The sequence below is a fragment of the Mycena indigotica genome (assembly GCF_014461135.1).
Source record: "Mycena indigotica strain 171206Taipei chromosome Unknown Mind.scaff0003, whole genome shotgun sequence".
Lineage (NCBI taxonomy): Eukaryota > Fungi > Basidiomycota > Agaricomycetes > Agaricales > Mycenaceae > Mycena > Mycena indigotica.
Window position 1 is genome coordinate 3431822 of NW_023503002.1, and position 17509 is coordinate 3449330.

At 51.3% G+C, this 17509-nt stretch overlaps 7 protein-coding genes across 7 annotated transcripts; 5 read left to right on the forward strand and 2 right to left on the reverse strand.

Annotated features, from left to right (window-relative positions):
• Positions 1-875: 875 nt before the first annotated feature.
• On the forward strand, positions 876-2961 carry MIND_00380500 (uncharacterized protein; the record flags this gene model as incomplete). The annotated part of the gene is made up of 9 exons (XM_037360638.1): positions 876-973; positions 1031-1356; positions 1405-1482; positions 1531-1792; positions 1841-1918; positions 1966-2128; positions 2178-2287; positions 2333-2467; positions 2520-2961. The coding sequence occupies 9 exons, from the start codon at positions 876-878 to the stop codon at positions 2959-2961; spliced, it is 1692 nt and encodes a 563-aa protein (XP_037223523.1).
• Positions 2962-3285: 324 nt separating this feature from the next.
• On the forward strand, positions 3286-5635 carry MIND_00380600 (Bin3-type SAM domain-containing protein; the record flags this gene model as incomplete). The annotated part of the gene is made up of 6 exons (XM_037360639.1): positions 3286-3415; positions 3463-3636; positions 3691-4414; positions 4467-5052; positions 5109-5518; positions 5566-5635. The coding sequence occupies 6 exons, from the start codon at positions 3286-3288 to the stop codon at positions 5633-5635; spliced, it is 2094 nt and encodes a 697-aa protein (XP_037223524.1).
• A 132-nt stretch (positions 5636-5767) lies between these two features.
• Positions 5768-8276, reverse strand: MIND_00380700 (SET and MYND-domain-containing protein 3; the record flags this gene model as incomplete). Its single annotated transcript, XM_037360640.1, has 6 exons — positions 8034-8276; positions 7811-7984; positions 7040-7760; positions 6360-6993; positions 5888-6303; positions 5768-5840 (listed from the first exon to the last, which is right to left on the reverse strand). The coding sequence occupies exons 1-6, from the start codon at positions 8146-8148 to the stop codon at positions 5768-5770; spliced, it is 2133 nt and encodes a 710-aa protein (XP_037223525.1). The 5' UTR covers positions 8149-8276.
• Positions 8277-9130: 854 nt separating this feature from the next.
• Positions 9131-9922, forward strand: MIND_00380800 (uncharacterized protein; the record flags this gene model as incomplete). The annotated part of the gene is made up of 3 exons (XM_037360641.1): positions 9131-9434; positions 9486-9560; positions 9609-9922. The coding sequence occupies 3 exons, from the start codon at positions 9131-9133 to the stop codon at positions 9920-9922; spliced, it is 693 nt and encodes a 230-aa protein (XP_037223526.1).
• Positions 9923-10878: 956 nt separating this feature from the next.
• MIND_00380900 (uncharacterized protein) lies at positions 10879-11841 on the forward strand (the record flags this gene model as incomplete). Its single annotated transcript, XM_037360642.1, has 4 exons — positions 10879-11131; positions 11183-11338; positions 11392-11531; positions 11581-11841. Exons 1-4 carry the CDS (start codon positions 10903-10905, stop codon positions 11839-11841), a joined length of 786 nt encoding a protein of 261 aa, XP_037223527.1. The 5' UTR covers positions 10879-10902.
• Positions 11842-11917: 76 nt separating this feature from the next.
• Positions 11918-12481, reverse strand: MIND_00381000 (DUF1348-domain-containing protein; the record flags this gene model as incomplete). Its single annotated transcript, XM_037360643.1, has 2 exons — positions 11918-12224; positions 12270-12481. 2 exons carry the CDS (start codon positions 12479-12481, stop codon positions 11918-11920), a joined length of 519 nt encoding a protein of 172 aa, XP_037223528.1.
• Positions 12482-12650: 169 nt separating this feature from the next.
• MIND_00381100 (Non-reducing end alpha-L-arabinofuranosidase BoGH43B) lies at positions 12651-16456 on the forward strand (the record flags this gene model as incomplete). Its single annotated transcript, XM_037360644.1, has 11 exons — positions 12651-12662; positions 12721-12832; positions 12883-12990; positions 13044-13110; positions 13158-13897; positions 13948-14179; positions 14416-14435; positions 14483-14623; positions 14672-14917; positions 14966-16277; positions 16327-16456. 11 exons carry the CDS (start codon positions 12651-12653, stop codon positions 16454-16456), a joined length of 3120 nt encoding a protein of 1039 aa, XP_037223529.1.
• Positions 16457-17509: the final 1053 nt, after the last annotated feature.

Sequence of the window (17509 nt, forward strand, 5' to 3'; positions counted from 1 at the left end):
ATGATTGCGCGGCTAGGCGGACTGCGTGATACACATCTTCCTAACGGTTATAATCTTTGCCGGACCGTACTTCCCGAGGGACGGGTTGTACGGTTAATTGCTAGCCAATGATCCCCCTATCGCCCCGCATCCATCTTCTCACGTCAGCTCGGAAAAGCGGAATCTAAAAAAAAACGCTGCGCTCGCCATGGCCAGCGAAAACCGAAGAAGAACGGCAAGACGGAGGATGTGTACAGGTACAGATAATTGCCTCATATCTCGGACTCCGCTGAAGCGTAAGTGTGCCAGTGTATTTACCCTGGGTAGAGCTTGAAAGTCACAAACATCACGACACGCCTGCTGGTAGCAATTTTCCATGCCTTTTCCTTTATTGTGTTTACCATCTTTCAGACGATCAATAGACGATTCGGATGATGCGTGTTGCCTCGTTGGAGTGAATAAGATTGGCTGACATGACAGATTAGTCGGATGGAAGGATCAATTCTAGGGTCCCACGCTCGCCTGGACGTTTCCAGTTCGACAACGCGGAATTCAATGCCGGCCAAGATGATTGTCTCCGACGCCTTTACTGCCGACAACGACGAGCGTCCCCCTTCTTGACACCATTGGGCAGCTTTGACGCCCGGCGGAGATGACCATCGTTGAAAGACCTCACAGCGACCCACTTGCTCTCGGCCAACACAACTTGAGCTGTGGTAAAGATAGCCATTCGATTGGATTGGTATGCATTTCTGTCATCAAGCCGGTTTCAAGGAACAGAGAGGGATAGCCCAATGTGGCGATAGTCAAGCACAAGCATCAACGTTGCAGTCAATCGCGATTTAGATACACATCGAGCGCGGACATCAAACTTCTGGGAATCTTTCATCGAGGTAATGCGACGGGAGTATAAGGATGCGACAGCTGGCTCGGTGTGTTTTCTTTGCATCCAACATGGCACCCAACGAGCTGGTTGTCTCCTCGGCCCTCCTTGGTTTGGTAAGTGCCTTCATGTGGCGTGCCATAGCACATCTAAACGCTTGTTTTGCAGGTCAACCACCTCTACTTCCACCGTTTCGAGCCGCAGAACGCTCACTACCCCCCTCTTCGCCGTCCTCCTTCAGCCCATTCTCCTTGTTTCTGCCCTCCACACGCTTTCCGTGCTAAATGTACTGGCGTCAGAGGCGATCGTAATCTCGACACTCTTCGCATCTATTGCAATTTACCGCGCCGGGCCATGGCATCCGCTCGCCCATGTCCCCGGACCCTTCGCAGCCCGCATCAGCAAGTACTGGTCATTCAAACTGCTCCTCAGTGGCGAAAAACATCGCGTTCTGAAAGAGCTCCACGACAAGTATGGCGATGTTGTCCGCACTGGTGTGTCCCTCGCTTCTTCGCCCGGTTCTTTGTAACGTCTTTGATCAGGCCCGAATGAGGTGTCAATGGTTCATGCTGACGCAATCCGAGAGGTTTTCGGAACCGGGGGCTTCCAGAAGGGACCGTGTAAGCCGATCCTTTATTGATTATTTCCCTCGTTGATCTTCATACTAGTCTACGAGCCCTGGTCTGACCCGACACTCCCCACCAAGGCCCTTCTTAACCTTCGTGGAGATGCTCATGCCAACCGTCGTCGTATCTGGAATCGCGGCATGAACTCGGAAGGCTTGAAGGGTTTCGAGCAGGTCTTGGCCAAGCGCCTCGTTATCATGCTCAGTCAATTCGACAAGATGGTCAAGGAAGGAAATGGCAAGGCCACAGTCGATTTGGCTGCATGGTTCAGCTACCTGACGTTCGACTTCATGGGCGATCTTGCGTATGTGTTCCTCCTTGTGATGTTATTCAAGCCTATAATATTCCACAGCTTCGGTGGTGGATTTGACATGTTGCGCGACGGAGGCGACAAGAATGGTCTCTGGGCAATCATTAAGCAGGGTGCCAAGTGCGTGCTCGTTTTTCCCATTAGCAGTAGGACTGACGCACCTTCAGGGCAACTGCCATTATTGCACAAACACCATGGGTCGTCCCCACCTTCAACATGATTCCTGGTGCCAACTTCATCATGGACCGTCTCCGCCGTTTCGCTATGGAAAGTGCATCTGCTCGTGTCAAGGCCGGCACTGGGGAAAGCAAGGACTTGTGGTACCATCTCGTAAGCATCCATTCTTCTTACGATGCACGATATACTGACCATGGCCAAGATGGACGAGGACAACCATGAGAAGGTCAAGCCCCCGCTCCATGACGTCTTGGTCGACGGTGTCTTAGTTATTGTCGCCGGATCGGATACCTCGTCTGTTGCGCTCAGCTAGTATGTTCTCGTTCATAATTGCGGCTCACATTAACATATGGATAGCTTCATCTACCAGATGATGTGCCACCCTGAACTCTACGCCCGGGCTCAAGCTGAAGTCGACTCCGTTTATCCTGATGCCGAATCCGCTCTAGACTCCGGTCGCCACGACGAGCTCAAGTTCCTCACTGCCTGCATGTAAGCATCGTTTGCTGCTCTTGCTCAACACTTGGACTTACGGTGATTACAGCCAAGAATCCCTCCGCCTTTTCCCTCCCGTTCCAACTGGTGGTCCCCGTAAAATTCCGGCTGGTGACGCCAAGATCATCGCAGGCAAGCTGATACCCGCTGAAACCCAAATCTACGTGCCCGCCTATGTCATCCACCGCAGCCCGAAGAACTTCTCCCCCGGCCCGGACAACTACGACCCCGAACGCTGGCTGCGCTCCTCTTCTGACAAGGAGACACTCAACCATGCCGCCTTTATGTCTTTCTCGTACGGTGCCGCCAACTGTGCCGCCAAGCATCTTGCCTGGCGCGAACTCCTCATGGCCACGAGTGCGCTGCTCAAGCGGTACAACATGAAATTCGTCGCCCCCGAATCCAAGACGGGCAAAGACTGGGAGAGCACAATGAAGGACTTCTTCGTCACGGAGACCGGTGGCTTGATGATTGAGTTGACCACGCGGTAGAGCGTACCACTTGCAGTTTCTTCCCTATTTTCCCGCGTGTTGATAGAACAGCGTTAGAAAAGTGTAGTTGACGAGAAGAATTTAAGCAATTCCACGCAACAGCAGAAGTACATGTATGATCAATGAGCAGTACATAACGGCTGTGACCTCTCCCATAGGCTGTTGTGACCTCTCCCTCTTTTTCACCTCTCGTCCCTTGAACCCTTTTCAGAACATGGTCAATCTGGTTGGTCTTGCATCTTCCTTGGAACCATATCTAACAACTTTCTATCAGTCTCCTGACACGACATTTGACGTCCAGTCCCACGCTACCTTTCTTTGTTCATGCCTTCTCGCCGCCCCACACGCAAGGGGACCAAAGCCTCCCCAGATCTCGGTCCCCAGGATCTTGCGGACAATGCGGAAAGCTGGGGCGAGATGATCAACGCTCTCTGCAAGTATTTCCAACTACCAGGTTGGTATCCTTCATCGGACCGAGAAAAAGCTCAATTACACCACCAGAGACAACCACCCGCACTGGGCTTAAGCGGATCCATTCCAGGTTCGATGGGATATACCGTTGTCTCGAGCAAGAGTACCAGAAGAGTCAAGATGAGCGAGTGAAGGGTGGGATTGTGGGTATCTACACCAGAATGTGTGGTGATGCGATTCTGCGCAACAAGTTGTTTGAACGCGGTGCGTGTCATAACCTTCTCTCGCATCAGGTAACTAAAATCGTCGATCTTGTAGGGTTTGTCAACCAGGTCATCCCGCTACTGGCCATACCGTTCACTCGCAATCTCGCTTTACAGTGTCTGGCCATTATGACTGCTGCTGCTGGCGAGCATGTTAGGATTCAGTCTGCTCTATCGACGACAGCCCCTCTGCTTCAATGTCTCAAAGACTTTCCAGAAGACCAGACGACATTGGAGTTGTCGCTCACTATCATCGCGCATTGTGTAACGGCCAATCTTACGCCAGATGGGTCGATGCAGGACAAAAAACTGCGCAAGCTGCTTCCGCTGCCCGTCATCGTTGAGGCAATCACTGACGCCCTCCGTCATTCTCCCTCATTAAAGTCGCATGCAACAGTTGATCATGGAATCCTCTTTGTGGCGTCGATGACCCAACACGTGGAGCTCAAGCCGTCTGCTACGAATCTTCTTGTCGCTGGTCTGCGTGGCGCTGACTGGGTCTTCCGGGCGAGGTGTCTTGCGGGATTGTTTAGAATGCATATCGAAGATTCAGAAGACGATATGCGAACCACGAACTTGCCCAGAATTATGAATTGTTTTTCGGGCAAGGTTAATTCTCCCCGACACCTTCGGTCTGCAATGGAGACGTATGGGCTCGACCGCTGCGAGGCGCTCAAAATGATCAATGGTCAATCACTTTTCAATGATGCCATGCGCAAAGCTATATCGGACAAGGATTTGTACGCGCTGGGGAAAACCGTAGTGCTGCTTATTCTCCAGTATGTCCATGCCATGTCCACCCCACATTCTGATGCGATGTTTTCCGATTAGGACGGAAAGTCCGTTCCAAGACAGTTACTGGCCTTGGGACGTTGGTCTTCCTTTCCGACGATGGACGGATAGTTTTCCTCATTGTGCTAAAGCTATCCGTGCAAAAGGTCTACCTAGTGAAACCGACCTGGCTGATATCCTTGACCTCAAATACCTTCTTATCCACCAACAACATGGCGCGGCGATGAGAATGGCCGAAGCAGCCTTAAAGCGAAACCCAGATTTCGCGTATGGATACTACATCCTGACCCTTGGAGAAGACGATTATACGGGGCTCCGTGCGGCAAAGAAAGGTCTAAAATGCGCCGCTGGACCCCTCAATCTTGGGCCCTTTCTGCGTTTCCAAATGCTCCAGCGGGCAGTCGGGCTTGCGGGTGATTTGGCACTCCAAACATTGCAGGATCCCACCAGGGAAATCGACGATACATGGGCACTTGGTGTTGCGTTCGTGGCGAGTGCCCTCGAGGACGGGAAGGTGTTCTTAGACGAGGCGCCGCCCGACCACAAGGATGTCAAGACCGTGGCGTGTTGGGTCGTTTTGCTCACTCTGATCTCGGAGGAGCCTATTAGCGATGATCTGCGAGAAGTCAAGGCACCGTTTCAATTGCCCACGAGACAAATTCTAATTGGGTCGTTGTTTAGCCATTCCTCGAAAAGCTAAAGCAAGCACAGCAAATGAGCACCTGGCTTGGCGTTCGCCCACCTCAAACTCAAATCCGACTCACGACGGAAACTATTGTGAAGCGTTTTAGTGCGGCTCAGAATGAATGGGCAGCAAAACTTGGTGCTGTTGAGCATACAGACGAGGGCGAGCAGGCGGCCTCCCAGAATCCAACTACGGAGCGGCTCGAGACAGAGTTGTCAGCTTGGTTGGCGGATTCCGAGGTTGAGGGCCATGGCCATGGCCATGGATGTGGGCATGATCATGATCATGGTCATGGCACTGGGTCTCCATCGCCGGTGAAGATTGCGAAAACGACCTTATATCGCTGCTCTTACTGCAGGAACCCGTCCGCGATGTTGCGCAAATGTGGTGGGTGTTCCGAGGCGAGGTAGGACGGTCTCAATAATGGGGTTTATAGTCACTGACTTGACTTAGGTATTGCGATGCGGGATGTCAGAAGCGCGATTGGAAAGAACACAAGAAAAAGTGTGCTGGGAAAATATAAAAAAGCAGGGTGTCTTCGTTTTTCTGATACTCGTGCTACTCCTCCAGTAGCTAACTTGGATTGCTTAGCATTGATGATAATGTATGTCGTATTTATGGACGTTGTAATTGGACTTGGTTGTGTAGTTTTAGTTTACTTCTTGCTCGACTTGCACTTCCTCTTGTGAATGCTCCAGTGTTGTTTCTGACATGAAGCGTCACAATATCTAGAGCAAAATTCAATTGGGACTTGTCGATTAGAGAACATGCCTACCGTGCTTCAGAACAACCAGCGCATTTCCGGAGGACTGCGGAGGGGTTGTGACAGAAGGAGCACCGATACAGGTCCTTCTTCGGTTCCGGAAGCGCGACTTCTTCCGTGTGTGAGTGAGAATGAGCATGAGCATGGCCATCATGGTCGTGGAGATGTCCATGTCCGTGCCCACAACAATCCGCTTCGTCTTCACCGTCAAGCCCTTCCATCCACGCAGCGATATCACGCTCCATAGACTCATCCGTCACGGGTGGCTCCTTCTCGTCGTATGAGCTGACAACCTCGCCCCACTGCTTGCGCGCGGCGGGAAAATGCTGTAAAATACTTTCGGCGACGAGGCGGATTTGAGTCCGCGGCGAGTAGATGCCGAGCCATTTGTTGAAGTCGAGGGCAAAGTTGAGGCGGTCCACATATGGCTGGAAGAACAATATCAGCTTCTAGGTATACCTGAGGGATAATTTAGCAAACCCACCTTTATTTCGTGCAGATCGTCGCTGATTTCCTCGCCTGACATGACATGGAGGACGATCAGCCAAGAACACACACTGCGAAAATCGCGGTGGTCGGGCGACGCCTCTGCAAAGAAAGTTTGCAGCTCCTTCTTCGCCGTAGTCAAGAAGGCGCCGCCAACGCGAGACGACGGGTTCCCATCTCGCCCAGGATTCTCCAACGCCCGTAAGCCGATATCGCAAGCTAATTGCCCGCTATGTTGGAGCATTTGCAACCGCATGAAGCGCGTCAAGTTCATCGAGCCTTTTGTGCACTTGAGGCCCTTCTTAGCAGCCCGTAAGCCATGCTGGTCATGCTGGCTGACGGCGAGAACATAATGGCCATACGCAAAGTCGGGATTACGTTCGGTGGTCTGAGTGGCAAGCGCGATGGCCTCAGGGAATCGTTTGCGCAGGAGAAGGAACTTGAGATCGAGAATGTCTGCAAGGGAATACTCGTTAGCGACACCGTTTTCTCGGATCGCTTTAGAGCAGAGCGGGAGGGTGTCCGACCACATCTGGAATCCGGACGCCGAGGTTCCACCACCAGGAAAATACACCTTCTCGCTGGCGGGATCCTTAATCGGGAAAAATCCGTCAAAAAATGGCATTTCTACTCTAGAACTGGTAAGATATATGAGCTGAACTAAAAAAAAACGCATACCCGAGAATGAGTTTGGCGATTTTCTTTCCAGCAACATACATGCTTCCGCCAGAAGCATATGCTGCGACCATGGTGGCAGCGAATTCTCGATTGGAAAAGGCCATTTTGTACATGAAGCTGCGGTTCATGCCCCACGTTTGCATTGTCTCCCGGACGTGTGTTGGGGCCTCTGCTATATTCATGAGACATTTCACGGCACTGGTAGGATCCATTAACCGCTTGTCGTGTTCAGCTTGAGGGATACTCGTTATGAGCAAGCCAGAAAGACATCGCGAGCGATGATACCAGTCATTGTAGCGCAACCCGGCTAAGAAAAGGTTGCTCATGGACGGAGAAACCTTGACATCTTGGCTCATCTCGACGAGACAGGTTGTAGCGTGTGTTATCAGCGTTGGTGTGGGGTTGGGCTGATGGAGGGCATCGATGAAGGCCTGTGCAACATCTTGTAAGGGGAGGGAGCGTGCTAAAGCCGGCTCTGTTTGTTTGGCGTCATTGGAAACGACCCCGATGATCGAATGGCTCAAGGCTCGTAAGGCAAGGTCCGTGGTATCGCGGTCTTCCGGAAAATCTTTCATCAGCGTTAGGAGTGGGACACAAGTTGCCCTCGCAATCTCCGTCCGGACTTCGGGCCCTCCATGATGCGTTATAGTGACCAGGGAATCCAGCGCCAGATTGCGGCAGGAAGGGATAGCGGAGAGGGAGAGTAGTTGTCCAAGAAAGCCTTATGATAGATTCAATTCCGCATCATTATTGGCTACATGACCGACTCACCGAATCCAAAAAGTCTGTTGCGCAAAATCACATCCATACACATCTTGGCATAAATGTCGACGATTCCGCCCTTGATTCGCACGTCAGGGGTCCGCTCAAACTCTTGCGCCATGCGGGGGTAGATCTCGTCCAGCTTCCCGTGTATCCTCTTCAACGCGCTTCGCGTCGAGAGGTCTGGAGTACAGTTTCAGCCTGATTCTATCGGCACGAATTGGCCACTCACCACTTGGCAAACCAAAGTGCCTACAGAGAATACTGAGGATTCGCACCCAGCCCTCTGGAGAGCCATCAACTTTCCCAACGAGGGCTTCGATGGTGGCGGCTTTTTTACGCGTCATAATGGAGCGGGTGGGTGCGTTTCGTGTTGGTGGGTCGAAGGGAGGGATATCAACCTGGCGTGACTTTTTGATTTTGTGGAGCGGAGTTGAGAATTTGGTATTACGCGTGCCCAAAACGGATAGAACGTGCAGGAAGCGGGCGAATACACGTTGTTGACCCTGACTGCATATTGGGATGGAAGATGATGATTTGGAAAGCCGGCAGAGTGCACGGGTTGGCTACAGGAGTGTTACGGGTCGTGTCACACTTTTATTAGTAACACTCCAGTAGAGAATCGGTAGTGGCGGCAAAGCGCCAGTCCCCGACTCTGATGCCCCAAGTTGTCTCAGATGACAATTCGATGACAAACCACAAAACCCCAAACACAAGTAAAATAAATGTCGTAGTCACTGCATCATCTGAATTGATCGCAACCTCGGACGCAAATTTGACTTGCAATCATACTTGTGGGAAAGCTCACCGATCGCATGGAAACGAGTTTGGCGGGGCAATTACTTAATCAAGACAAAACCCTCTTCTCTCTTTCAGAGAGAGTCGGGGATTGTTCTCTTGCAACCAAGTATGACGGCAAATCTACGCTTGCAACCATTTCAAAGGTCCCAAACATAGTTCCTTGACCCAACCCTTCAAGCTACGCTCGAGTGTTGGCAAACAACAACTCGTCAATGCATTCAAGTTCTTCTTACATACTCGCTCATATTACTCGTCGCTCGAGGCCTTTCAAGTTCATTCATAAACATCTCAGTCTGTCTACATGAGCCACACCGCAATTCGAAGTTTTTCCTCCGTTAATCCGACAATACTTGGAAGTACCACTGAGATTTGGCGCCAGGTTTTCTTGATCGAAAGTGAAACCTACTCCTGTTCCGTTCTGAACCATAGTACTAGTACTCGTGACTCTGAAAGTAACTTTGTGACAAGCGGTAAAACCTGCTCTCCCAACGCAACCACTACATCAGAATTTAACTCATACAATCCAACATGACGACAACAAACAATCTCCCTTCAACTCGGCCAGCTCCCGCTCGGGCTCGCAGCTCTTCGCTTTCTGTTGTTCTTGATGCGCTCTTGCACAGAGATCAAGTGGCACCAGAGCCTGTGGCGGCCCCCACCTATCGACGATCATTTGCCGCCCCTCGCAAATCGTCGCTCAAATCGTTACCGACTGGCTTCGAGCCACATCTGCCCGTCACGACCTGGCTCGATGTTCCACCAGTCTTCGACGACCAAGTATCTGCTTCTCCGGTGCTACAATCTAGTTCTGGCGCTCATGAATTGAATCTTTGTGAGCATCTCTTTCATCCTTTTGTTCATAGCAATCCTCAATGCATTCTAGCTTTGTCTTCAACTTTGCCGGAGGACTCTGATGCGGCTACTGGCCCAGAACCACAGGACGATCCAACAACGATCTGTTAGCAAACATCTCCCATTCTGTCTCATCTTTACCAATTCAATTCAGCTACTCGGATCACGTCTTTCAAAAGTTCCATAATCGTCATGCTCGTCCGAACTAAGCTCCGGATCCGCCGCCGGTCGCGGCCCGCTCTTACCCGCGACCACGCCCACCCATATCCGAATTGCCCGAGACGGCTTGTCCCGGATTTCTCGCAACCAGGATACTCTCTGCTGCCGGCGATTGCATGTGTGGAAGAAGAATATGATTCGGACAACGACCAACGTGGCATCGTTCGCTTCATCCTGCCAGATGAGAACCCAGTTCTCCAGTCCCCTGATCACCTGGAGGAGCCCAACACATCAGCTAGTTTGGCGTAAACAATCATTTGTGTGCTTTTTGGTCGTCGAACGGACTCCTGCTAATGACCTTAAACAGTGAAAAGCCGAAATATGCCATGGAGTAATTAGGCAGCATTAGTGCACTACTGTTCTTGTTTTACATAGCTCGCAACTTCAAGTTCACATCTCGCACTTGATCATCCATACATTCAGTCGTCAATCTGGAATCAGTTGAGCTTGATAAGATAACCAGTATAGTAAGATAACTCTTGCGGTTTGGACACGACTTCAAAACTCGGGACCGAGCTGCCACTATTCGATAGCGTCGATATGTACTGGCCTGCTCTGAAGGTGCATTTGATCTGATATGAGTTCAGTACAATAGCTATTGAGTAGAGAAACTACTTACTCCGAGTCCAGCATGTTACTAATAGTACATCATGTACTTCTTTAGCAACCGCAAATATTCCGGCCTCAGGAGAAGTGCGAATGGTCGGACTCGTTTCGCAAGATGTCAATGTGTCCCATGCGACGACATGTCAGAAATTTGTCTTCTTTAGAGCTCACGAGCTCAATCACGCTGATTTCGACGGGTTAATTTTAGACTGCTTCTGAACGGAGCATCTCCGGATTTGCCATTTATAGATCCTCGACCCGTACACTGTGCCTCTCTACGGGCAATTCGCTGGTCGATGTTGACGGATTGTCAATGCCGATTATAACTTGAATGTCGCGGTTTATTTTGTGGTGAGGTATGCGACTTCAAGGAGACAGGTAGGCGACCTGGAATACTAATCGCGCCATAACTGTATCATTGGAGCGCTGGAATGCCGAACAAATGTTTGTTGCCAGCAGGTGGTTGTAGCCCCATATCTACATGCGATCCTCATAGATAGAAGCACCAGGTCAAGCATGGAATGCCGATTCCATCCAAGGTTGCGTGCCAGCTTGTGGCCTATAAAACTGGATTAGCTATGGCTGGAAGGCAAGGTTCGACTGACCCTCTTGCCCGGTCCGAAATGGTGTTCACTGGCCTCCTCAGCGCTGCGCTCCTCGCGCTCCCTGCTTTCGCTGCTCCGCGCGGTAACGAGAACCTTGCCGCTCGTGTCGCAAGCCGTCAGGGAACGCCTCGTCGGGCGGCGATTGGCCCTAACAACCTCGCGAAGAACATCACCAATGAGGCGTACAGCTCCAACTGGGCGGGTGCTTCGTACGAGTCGGCCGCGAACACCTACAAGTCGGTCACCGGTTTGTCTGCCCTGCACAACATGAGCTCCCACAATTCATCGACTTCATTAGGTACCTTTGTTGTCCCGACCCCGTCCGCTCCCAGTGGGGGTTCTGGAACATATGCTGCATCTGCCTGGGTCGGGATCGACGGTGATACTTGCGGCACCGCCATTCTTCAGACGGGCATAGATTTCACGGTTACTAACGGCCGGGTTTCCTACGATGGTAAGTTGGATATTTGTAGGCGGGAATCAGTCATGCTCACCTTGATTTCACAGCCTGGTATGAGTACTATCCCGACTACGCATATGACTTCAGCGGAATCCCCATCTCCGCCGGCGACACCATTAAAGTCACGGTCACCGCCAGCAGTGCTACCGCTGGAACCGCTTCCATCACCAACGTCTCTACAGGAAAGGTCTGTCTCGATTATTTCGGCTATTCCGACTCCGGCTCACTCGCCGCAGACCGTGTCCAAATCCCTGACTTCCTCGGCGAAGCTCTGCTTCAAGAACGCTGAGTGGATTGTGGAGGACTTTGAGGAGGGCAGCTCGCTCGTCCCCTTCGCAAACTTCAACAAAGTCACTTTCACAAACGCAGTCGCAACTCTCCAGTCTGGCGGCACCGTCGGACCATCCGGCGCCGTCCTCATCGACATCAAGCAGAACAACAAGGTGCTGACGAGCTCCAGCGTTTCGTCGTCGAGCGTTACAGTATCTTATGTTTGAGTTGGCTACATTCGTGTCTGTTGTAAAATTAGTCAAAGAAAGAGAAAGCTTCAAATACAACGCACTATAAGCATGGCTACAAGTGCTTCTCGCTGATATCCACTGTCTCAATATCCACACCCTCCATAAACCAGCGCTCCTCCGCAGATATAGGGAGATCGTTCCCCGACATTTGTCTTTTACGCATCAAACCCGAAGGATCGAATGTCCAGTCCTGCGGGGGGAGTTTGAGTGTTTGCCAGAGAGGAAGAAGAGAGTCGAGGCTTTCCTCGAGTCCGTATGTTCTATACCATTGGCCAGTGCCATCCGGAGAGGCATTCCACTCGTAGAAGAACTGCACGGCGATCTTGTTATCGGAGAATGCAAACAACTCCTTGCGAAGGCTGCATGCTTTCAGCAATCAGCCTCCAAAGAGCGAGATCACGCACACATAGAAATGCTCCTTCGCCCATTTCTCGGCCAGGAAGCGCTCGACCTCCTCTCTGCCTTGCAAGAATGTCGTGCGATTGCGCCAAACAGTATCTGGAGTATAGGCCATTGCAACTCTTGCCGGATCGCGGGTGTTCCATAGATTTTGTGCGACTTTGACCTTGAGACGAGCAGATTCTGGCGTGAAGGGTGGGACGATTGGGGAGGTCATGGCTGAAGATGTACTCGGGTTACTACTGGCTTAAGTAGTGAGAAGACTGTTGGTAAGCAGGCCAATCCGACTTCAATCGTCACGCTGAGGATTATCGGATATCCGCAATGTATTCCGGACTCGGCGGTGGTGGGAGCTAAGCAAGGAACCGTGTTAACCTGGGTGCGCAATGTTCATGACGGTTTGTTGGAAGACCTTGTGTGTAACATCTTGTGACAGCACCGGCTCTTCCAAGAAAGAACCATGTCGGTCCTGCTGAGGTCGGCACTACTCAAACGCGCTCCATTTGCGTGCAGAGTGAGGTTTCCAACTCCCCTGCGCCGTGGATTCGCCTCCGGGACTTCGGCGGATGTTCGTCCTTCATCTTGTTTTTGAGTAGGAAGTTTTCACTCAACTCTCAGTACAGCTCAAGCGCACGGGACTCTACTTCTATCACCTTGGTAATGACGCGAAGATGGTTCCATTTGCGGGGTACTCGATGCCCTTGGCTTATGGTGAAGTTGGGCAAGGTATGTTCACCTTATTCTCGTCTGGCGCGGTAGACCTCATCTGTTCCATGCAGTCGCGAGCCACAACCACGTCAGGACGGAGGCAGGCTTGTTCGATGTCGGCCACATGGTCCAGTCGATGTAAGCAATGGCTTGTCGGCCCGAGAAATCTACCTACTGTCTTGCAGTTTCCGTGGCAAAACTGCAACTGCGTTCCTGGAATGGATAACGCCCTCATCTCTGTCCTCCCTCAAACCATACTCGTCGACATTGTCTGTGATCCTCAATGAACGCGGCGGCATCATCGACGACACCGTCATCACAAAACACGCTGAAGACTCGTTTTATGTGGTGACCAATGCCGGCAGACGTGAACGGGACTTGGAGTGGTTCAAGCTGCGGCTGGAGGAGTGGAACGCTGGCGAGCAGGGATCCAAGGGGCCCGTTGAGCTGGAAGTTTTGGAGGACTGGGGCCTGCTGGCCTTGCAAGGCCCCAAAGCCGCATCTTACCTCCAATCCCTCACGTCCTATGACCTAACACAACTCACATTCGGCAAATCCGCATTCGTTCCTATCGAAGGCTTCAATTTACATGTTGCGAGGGGCGGGTATACTGGAGAAGACGGTTTTGAGATCTCCATACCACCTTCAGAGACCATCGAAGTTGCTGAATTGCTCGCGAAAGCGCCTGTCCAGTTGACCGGTCTTGGGGCAAGAGATAGTCTCCGGCTGGAAGCTGGAATGTGCTTGTATGGAAGCGACCTTGATGAAGACACAACACCAGTTGAGGCTGGGCTCACGTGGGTCATTGGGAAGGAGCGGAAGGAGAATGGCAATTTCATAGGGGCAGAGGGCGTCAGAAAACACTTGAAAGAAGGTCCGCCAAGAAGACGCGTTGGTATGATAGTTGAAGGTGCTCCCGCCCGACGTGCGTTTATGATTCCATTTTCCATATAGATAGTCTGACAAATTTTGCAGATGGCGCTAAGATTGTCGACCCATCCACAAACGAGTCATTGGGTAGTGTGACTTCTGGTATCCCTTCTCCGACGCTGGGTGCGAATATTGCAATGGGCTATGTGCGCAATGGGTGGCACAAGAAGGGAACAGAGCTTGGTGTTGAGGTCCGAGGGAAGGTCCGAAAGGCGACCATTACACCCATGCCGTTCATCAAACCACAGTACTTCAGAGGATTAGATGGTGGAAAAGCGTAAACCCCTGGCGGACGATTCAACATCGCGCACTGTAAATATATACTGCAACCATCGCATTGCCGAAGGGTTTTGAATGCTGGTCCGAGTGAGCCGGCCGGCCCGTCTCGCTGGACACGTGGCCTCCCAACTTGTCTACTCGCCGTCATGATCATCTTCCTCAGCGTTTGCGCATATATACAAGCTCCCCCCTTTGCGACACAGAACTGTCGGCCATGAGGCTGAGGCTCCTCAGCTTGTCAATCGCCTTATGCAGTAAATATAGCTTTTTTTCTCCACCTCTACAACTGAAGCTTTGCCAGGCCCAAATGTTTATGGTCTCATAAACCCCATTCTGCCTGGATGGAACCCCGACCCGAGCATAACTCGGGTCGGAAAGGACTATTTCATCACGACCTCAACGTTTGAGTACTTTCCTGGGCATCCCATATATCATAGCACTGGTGAGTAATCCTTACAAAACAATCTACTTGGGCTGAGTTCCAATGCAGACTTGGTCAACTGGGAGCTTATTGGACATGCCCTCAACCGCCAGTCACAGCTCAGCCTTTTCACCACGCCCGAGGACGGCGGATTGTGGGCTCCTACAATCCGCTATCACGCCAAAACCAAAACTTTCTATCTAGCTTCGACAGCAAGATACGCTTACACGAACGAGTATCGGTTGTTTCCGCGCTCCTTCTTCGTCACCACCAAAGACATATTTGCCAACGACTGGAGCGACCCAACCTATTTTGGTATGTTATCCTGATATAACCCGCTTTCTTTTTCTGACTCTTTGTGAGACAACCTTGGCTACGACACTGACCTCTTCTGGGACACCAACGGCGAAGTCTACGTGACATGGTCAGGAATCAACAACCCTGTCGAGAAAATATACAGCATTTACCAATCAAAAATCGACATCGCAACGGGAAACACATTGACTCCCGCAAAAATCATCTTTCGAGGAGTTCTGCCTGACAATTCGGCTGCTCGACCAGAAGGGCCTCATTTATATCTCATCAACGGAACCTACTATCTCCTTATCGCAGAGGGTGGCTCGTCGCCCACACACCAAGTGACAATCCAACGGGGTCCTTCACCTAGCGGCCCTTGGGAGAGCAATCCAGCAAACCCGATCCTCTTTAATGGCGCCAATTTATCCCTGCCCGTCCAATATACTGGCCACGCGGACATTGTGGAAGGACCTGATGGGAAATGGTGGGGCGTTGCTCTCGGCACACGTCCGCAGGCTCCAGCGGATTTCACCCATATGCAACTTGGTCGAGAGACATTTTTATACCCAGTAACTTGGTCTGAAGAAGGATGGCCAATATTCAATAACGGGGAACCCCTTATGGAGCATCTTCCCCATGTTCTTATCGACAAATCGCCCCTCAAACCGTATTCCAGCGACTTCACCCGCAGGCCCTTGAATACACAATCGCTATGGCTTGACGGATACTACTCGCTCAGAACGCCGTACAAACCTTTCCATTCGTTCACCGCCCGCCATTATTTGCGCCTGAATGCGAACGCCTACGCTCCAGGCGACCGCGACAACCCAGCGATGCTCCTCCGTAAACAAACCGCGTATTCGGAAACTTTTGAAGTAGAGCTCGATTTCGTGCCTCCGGTCACCAACGCAGCGGGCGATGACGGACCCGGCGAGCCGAATGGTGTGGGCAATGGTTTTGGATTAGGTGCCGAGGCAGGCGTTACCGTGTTCTACAGTGACCAGTTGCACAATGACATTGGCATTGTTGGTGGCGGGGTGGGTGTTCTGCCGAACGGTACTGTTGGGACGGGAGGAGCTCGGGGATTGGTAGTGCGAAAGACGGTACTCGGAAAACAGGTCGGCGAGTTTGGACTCGTTTATACGAATGCAACGATAACGACGGTGCATCTTCTTATATACTCTTACTTGAAAACATTCCAGCTGATGAATTATCCAAAGGCCGAATTCCACCCACTGCGAACGAGCAACGGTCCCGTTCGCCTCAAAATCACAGCCAATTCCACATCTTATCAGTTTGCGTATGCGGAGGAAGGCGACTCGGGATTCACTACTGTTCTCACATTCGATTCCGATGCAGTATCGGTGCCGCCTGTAGGGTAAGTCTTGTCAATTGCCGCTCGTTCATTGGAACCTGACGAGCCGCAGTGCTTTCTTCTTCCAAGGAACGGCGTTTGGCGTATATAACACGGGAAACGGACAGCCGAGCATGGTCCCGGCCGACTTCAAATATGTCAAGCAGATACCTGTAGTTCGGGCTATGGTCACTCCTTTGTAGGGCTTGGAGGAGACTTAGGCTCCTTGAAAACTCAACAAGCCTGCGAAGGGCTTTTTCTTGTCGTGAACAACTGATAAGCATTTTGGTACTTAAGAGTAAGATATAGATATAACCGCCTTGCTAATATGATTTCTCCTCTCTTATGAATTTTCAACAGGTGACAGGCCTTATATCGGGCGCCTTCATTGACACTATTCGTACTATGTAGTAACTAAAAAAGCGAGTAAGTAAATTTTTTCGAATTCTGGACCACTGATGTCACTGCTGACACATGACTCAGATCACATGGACAATTGCAACGCTCAACACCTCTCCATTGAGCTACCAGTTGTCGTGCAGGCTCTAGATCTGTTGAACTTGACACACTAGGAGCCTCTTATATGACTGAGACTCAAGCTGGGCCTCCTGAGAAATCGTCATGCGGAGGGTTTTATAGCTTCCGAGTCAACTCCTCAAGCTTCAAGTCTCAGCACTACCAGTGGCAGCCTTGAGTGTAATTGACACTATCCTAAGTTCCCTAACACCACCTTTTGCAGCAAATACCATCGCCTCTCAAGCAGCATTACCTCACTTGAAGAAGACTTCATTCAAATGACTTTCGATCAACTTTCAATCCTTCAAGTTGATTTTCCAGGCGCTGGGCTCTCAAGTTTGGATCCGGTACCGCATTGCGGTGTCAGGAGCGACTGAGACGATATGATGTCATACCAAGACGCGGAAGTAAAAAAGCGATGCGGAGACAGGGGGGAATCCTCGACTGGGAGTATATAAACCATGCGCCGTCTTATCGTCTTTCTAACTCGAACCACAACCACAATCATCACTCACACTCACACACTCAAACTTAAAATGCCTGGATTCATCCCTACCAACCCCCTACCGTCCTGCCCCTGCTACCCGGGCTCGCAGCTCTTCGCTGTCGACGGTTGAGTCCTTCCTCGGCTGTAAACTCGAGCTTCCAAAGGTCATCGGCCGGCCGCGCTCTGCGTCAGTCCCAGAATTCAGTCGCTTCGTCGGGCCCCCGCGGAAACCAGCTTTAAAGGCGCTTCCGAC